At 53.5% G+C, this 5,978-nt stretch overlaps 1 protein-coding gene across 1 annotated transcript; it reads left to right on the top strand.

The window, feature by feature from the left end:
* The first annotated feature begins 1,321 nt into the window (after window positions 1-1,321).
* LOC147820411 (retrovirus-related Pol polyprotein from transposon opus) lies at window positions 1,322-5,397 on the top strand. Its single transcript, XM_087175166.1, has one exon. The coding sequence runs from the start codon at window positions 1,324-1,326 to the stop codon at window positions 5,395-5,397; it is 4,074 nt and encodes a 1,357-aa protein (XP_087031292.1). The 5' UTR covers window positions 1,322-1,323.
* The last annotated feature ends 581 nt before the right edge of the window (window positions 5,398-5,978 follow it).

The raw sequence follows: 5,978 nt of genomic DNA, 5'->3' as shown, positions 1-5,978 counted from the left end.
TTGTTGTTCCTGATTTGCCCATCTTCTGGATTGTGATTTGAGTGTGAGTGGATGCATTGAGTTTGAGGCGAAGCAGCAGTGGGTTTCCTGTTAAGTGTTGTAAGATTAGCGTCCAGGGATTAGTGGTAACAGTAAAGTAATGGAGGGGGAACTGCAAGAAATGAGGGATTTGGTGGCACAGTTGAGGGCGGAAAATGATAGGTTGCAGCGGGAGCAGGTTGCGGCCGTACCTGGTCCTAGCGCTGCACCTCCCATCTCCACCGAGCCTCTTCCAGCACCTTCCACCTCTAGCGCTCCTGTAACAGAGAGGCTGGTCCTGATCCCCAGAGATAGGAAGTGCCCAGTCTTTAGGGGTAGGACAGGCCTAGGGCTAGAAGGGTGGATAGAAGAGGTTCAGGCCTGTATGAGAGCTCGCCACCTTTCCCTGTCCGATCAGGCATTTTTTCTTTTCGACCACTTGGAGGGAGAGCCGCGGGAAGAAATAAAATATCGTTCTAGCGCGGAGAGAAGTGACCCGGCTAGAATTATCGCTGTTCTGCGGGAGCTGTATGGTTGTACAGACTCTTATGTTGCCTTGCAGGAAGCCTTTTTTTCTAGACGCCAGCAAGAGGGGGAAACGCTTCAGGAATTCTCCCTTGCGCTGATGAGTCTGATGGCTTCTGTGAGACAAAGTGCACCCAGTGACATGTTAAATGCAGAGGTTTTATTGCGAGATCAATTTGTCGAGAGCGTTATTGACGGTTCCCTTCGCCGAGAGTTGAAGCAACTTGTGCGCAGGCAGCCTGCTGTCTCTTTGCTTGAGGCAAGGGCAGAGGCAATCAGGTGGGAGCGAGAGGGGTTGCCAGGAGGTGTGCGGGGTCGGAGCCACTCGGTTCCCTCAGTTCTGGGTTTACAGTATGGTGTTCAGAGTGCCCCTCCGGTGGCTAATCGACCTCAGGCTGGTGAGCTGCTGGAGGTGAAAGAAATGTTAATGCGCCAGCAGGAACAGCTTAACAGGCTCACTGATAGTCTTGCTCAGCTGCAGACCAATCAGCAGCGTAATCATTCCACTTACCGTGGTCCAGTAATTTGCAGACGGTGTCAGCAACCGGGCCATTTTGCCAGAGAGTGCGAAGGAGGGCGTGCTCTTCCCCGTCCGCGACCTTTAGCGCCCGCTTCATCTCAGCTGGGCATGCAACATAATTCAGGTCAGCATCCGGGAAACTAGCGCCCGCCGAGCTGCAGAGCCAAAGTTCGGGGGGAGCCACCACCGGCTCAAAAGTTTCTTCAGGGGCTGGGGAAGAAGCTAAGCTAGTTGCCGCTTGTCCACATGTGGATGTGGTCATGGGAGGAGTAGTGGTTCCTTGTCTGGTGGACACGGGGTCTATGGTGTCAACCATTACGGAGAGCTTCTTCCGGCAGCACTTTGAGGCTTGGGGCCAAGAGAGGCTTCGGTCCTGCCATTGGCTGCGACTTCGAGCGGCCAACGGGTTGCCCATTCCCTACCTGGGCTATCTGGAGCTTGAAGTCGAGCTTTGTGGCAGGTCGTTGCCGGAGTGTGGGTTACTGGTGGTCAAGGACCCCCCAGCTGATGAATCTCCTCCCGCACCTGGTGTGTTGGGGATGAATATTTTGCAAAGGTGTTACAGGATGCTGTTTGGGCAACATGGTCTCGCTCTGTTTGGTCTCCCCATTGTCACTGAAGCACCAAAATCTGTTGTGCAAGCACTACAAAGATGCCACCAGGCTTCCGAGGATCCTCCCTCTGAAGCCGCTGGTAAAGTTAAGGTGCGAGGCAAGAAGGCCTGCCGCATCCCTGGTGGCACCATGCAGGTGGTTTTAGCTACCTGTTCTGCACATTGCTCTGGCGCTACGGTGCTCTTTGAACCCTCAGATCAGGGACTTCCTGCTGGACTTCTGGCTTCCCCAGCACTGGTTCGAGTCGAGAGTGGTACTGCATACATCCCCATTGTGAACGTGGGTTCTTCGGATGTGCTGCTCTACCCTCGAACAGTGGTGGGAACCTTGAATGAGGTTCGTGTGGTGAGTTTGCCCCCTGGTGTTGAAGAGATTCCATCTCAAATAGCCACCTTAGCATCCCAGGTTGTGGTCCCCCCGCTTCCAGACCAGGTGGATGCAGTCGACCTGTCGGTCTTGTCAGCTGAAGAGCAGGAAGAGGCGCGAGGTCTTCTGCGGAAACACGCCTCAGTCTTTTCGTCACATGATGGTGACTTGGGTTGTACTAACTTGATTTCCCATGAAATCCCGCTTTTGGATAACACTCCTATCTGTCAGCGCTACCGGCGGATTCCGCCATCAGAATATGAGGTGGTCAAAGAGCACATTAACCAGCTGTTGGGTGCGCAGGTTATAAGGGAAAGCAGTAGCCCTTTTGCCTCCCCAATTGTGCTGGTTAAGAAAAAGGATGGCAGTCTGCGCTTATGCGTAGACTACCGACACCTTAACAGCAGGACCAGGAAGGACGCCTTCCCCCTGCCACGTATTGAGGAGTCGCTGGATGCCCTGACCGGAGCCCGCTGGTTCTCCACCATGGATCTAGCCAGCGGGTACAATCAGGTTCCAGTTGCAGAGGTCGATCGACCTAAGACGGCTTTTTGCACTCCATTTGGGCTCTTTGAGTGGAATCGCATGCCCTTTGGGCTGTGTAATGCACCTAGCACCTTCCAGCGGCTCATGCAGAGGATCTTTGGGGACCAGCAGTGTCAGTCCTTGCTGTTGTATCTGGATGATATTGTAGTTTTTTCCTCCACCTTCCAGCAACATCTAGAGCGGCTGGAGGTGGTGCTGCAGCGGTTGCAAAAAGAGGGCCTGAAGGCCAAGATGTCAAAGTGCTCGTTCTTTCAACAAGAGGTGAGCTACTTAGGGCATGTTATTTCTGCCAACGGTGTTTCCACAGATCCAGGTAAAGTGGAGGTGGTAGCAAACTGGCAGCCCCCCACTTCCATCCTGGAGCTGCGGTCCTTTCTCGGGTTCGCTAGCTACTATCGCCGCTTTGTGGAAGGTTTTGCCAAGTTGGCTGCCCCCCTACATCGCCTGGTGGCTGAGCTTGGGGGATCAAAGTCCAAGCGGTCCGAACGCCAGGTTTCAGAAAAGTGGACAGTAGAACACCAGCAGAGCTTTGAGGCCTTAAAGTCCAAGCTTACCAATGCTCCTGTGCTTGCATACGCCGACTTTGCCCTCCCCTTCATTCTAGAGGTGGATGCAAGTCATGGAGGCTTGGGCGCAGTGCTCTCACAAGAGCAGGAAGGAAAGATCCGGCCCATAGCATTTGCAAGCAGAGGCTTGAGGCCGACAGAGCGCAATCCAGTTAATTATAGTTCCATGAAGCTGGAGTTTTTGGCGTTAAAATGGGCCATGACGGAAAAGTTCCGTGAATATTTGCTTGGCCACAGGTGCATTGTCTTTACGGACAATAATCCTCTTAGCCATCTGTCGTCAGCTAAACTTGGTGCTTTGGAGCAGCGCTGGGCAGCCCAGCTTGCAGCCTTTGATTTTGAGGTTCGCTACCGTCCCGGTAAAGCTAACGCTAATGCAGATGCCCTGTCCCGTATGCACCCACCTGTAGTAGTAGACTTTGACACAATAGTCTCTGGTACAGCAATTCCACCGCCCTTGAAGCAAGCTTTGCAAGCTCAAGGGCCTGAAGCCTGTCAGGCTGCTGTTCAAGCTTTGCCCCAGCATCCACCTGCTGACATTGCTGCACTTCAGCAGGCGGATTCTGTGATCATGGAGGTGTGTGCACTTTGGCGGCAGAAGCAATACCCTGACCGTGAGAAGCGCCGGCAGCTATCCCAGCTAGCTTTGGTGCTCCTCAAACAGTGGGATCGGCTGACTGAACAGGCTGGAGTGGTTTATAGGCAGGTTTTGCGCTCCGATGGTGGGGAAGCGGTTCTCCAGGTTCTTTTGCCGGCTGCTCTGAAAGAAAAGGTCCTCACTGAGGTTCACCAAAACCATGGCCACCAAGGTGTGGATAGGACCTTGGAATTGCTCAGGCAGCGGTGCTATTGGCCGGGTATGACCTCTGATGTGAGACACTGGTGTCAAACCTGTGAGCGGTGCCAGGTGGCCAAGGATTCTGGGCCACCGGCCCGGAGCTTCATGGGGCATTTGTTGGCCTCTGAGCCAAATGAAATTTTGGCAATGGACTATACCATGCTGGAACCAACCGGCAATGGGCTTGAGAATGTCCTTGTGTTGACTGATGTTTTTAGCAAATACACTCTTGCTATCCCCACTCGGGATCAAAGAGCCTCTACTGTGGCCCAGGTGCTTGTCAATGAGTGGTTTTCAAAGTTTGGTGTCCCAGTGCGAATTCATTCCGATCAGGGTCGGAATTTTGAAAGTGCCCTTATTCAGCAGCTATGTGGACTTTACGGGATTGAGAAGTCCCGAACCACTCCTTACCATCCTGAAGGGAATGGGCAATGCGAGCGGTTCAACCGCACGCTTCACAACTTGTTGCGCACCCTTCCAGCCTCTCGCAAAAGCAATTGGCATTCTTGTCTACCACAGGTAATGTATGCTTATAACACCACCCCCCACCAATCGACTGGGGAGTCGCCCTTTTTCCTAATGTTTGGCCGTGAGGCAAGGCTCCCAGTTGACTTCTTGTTGGGGAGAGTGCAGGATCCTGTTGGTGGGGCAGTAAATGACTGGGTGCAAGAGCACCAGACCCGGTTGCACCTGGCTTTTGAAGGTGTTCGAGAAAGGTTAAAGGTCGCAGCTGAGCGCCGAAAAAGGAACCATGATCAGACTGTTCGGTCACAGCCCCTGGTGGAGGGCCAGATGGTGTTGGTGAGAGATCTGGGCAGGAGAGGTCGTTGCAAGATTCAGGATAAGTGGAATTCAGTTGTGCATAGGGTGATCAAGGCTCCCCCTGGAGAAGGTCCTGTGTACACTGTGGCACCATTAGATGACCTCACCAAGGTCAAGCGGGTGCATCGAACGTTGCTTAAGGCCGTGGTTGGGGTCGCTTCTCCGGGCAGCACTTCTGATTCTCCTCCTATTCCCCCGGGCCAGCTGGTGATGCAAGACGAATCATCCGATGATGATTTGTTGGTTTTGGTGAGGGAAACCCCTACCCCATCCGCTGGCCGGATGGCCAGAGAAACCCAAACAGCACCTGCATTGGCACTGCCTGCCGCTGCAGTCGTACCTGTGCCCCCTCCCCATTCTGTCCCTCTGGCAGTCACTCCCCCAGGGATTAATGAAACTGCCATGCGGCGGACAGCCCGATCCACGGCTGGCCATCATCCCAACCCCCATCGTCTTCCCAGGCCTGCCAATGAAATGGCTCAGGCGAGGCCTCCACCCGCCCAGTCCAACGCTGTGTCTGTTTTCTTCAGGAAAAGTGGAAACAGCGCTTTACAACAGTATCGCATTCTCAGGTGTAGCTGATAACTTTATGACATGTAAATGTAGCAGTATGCTGGGGCTGATTGAATTTAAGTCTGCCGCTCTGCACTTTACCTGGCGCTGTAGCCTATTAACGTAGAGGGCGAGGGAATAAAAGGGGGCCGTGTCCCTCTCTTGTCCTCTCACTTCCTGGCTCGAAGGCCCTCCCGCTTCCCGGCCTTCCGCTTCCTCCTTTGTACTCGAGACGGGTAGGTGCACGGCTGTATTGTTTGCAAGTTGTTTCTTTTAGCTCTTATTAGCCTCTGCATTGAACTGTTTAACTTTGTGCGTAGTGGTCCATTGTGGTTAAGGGGATGGTGGCGATTCTCCCTGTTTGCCAAAGACATTAAAAGGACAAGGTATGGACACCTTGGCATTTATGTTTAGTTCCAACCATAGCTGTTAGCCAAGGTGTTAAACACCTCACCTGTCCATTTTTTATAGCTGATCCCGAACGCATCACGCACCACAGACGCTCCAGTGAAGTACGGAGCGGTGCCGAGGCTCCTCGTCACTGTCCTCCTCGGAAGGGTTCCTGTTGTTCGGGACCCGTGGCTAACGGTGGATATAAAGTAAGGTCCAGG

The sequence above is a fragment of the Seriola lalandi genome, unplaced genomic scaffold (genome assembly GCF_002814215.2).
Source record: "Seriola lalandi dorsalis isolate HSWRI2012SDOR001 ecotype SW California unplaced genomic scaffold, Sedor1 jcf7180001958947, whole genome shotgun sequence".
Lineage (NCBI taxonomy): Eukaryota > Metazoa > Chordata > Actinopteri > Carangiformes > Carangidae > Seriola > Seriola lalandi.
Note: the sequence above shows the minus strand (reverse complement) of the source record. Positions and strands in the feature narration are given on the sequence as shown.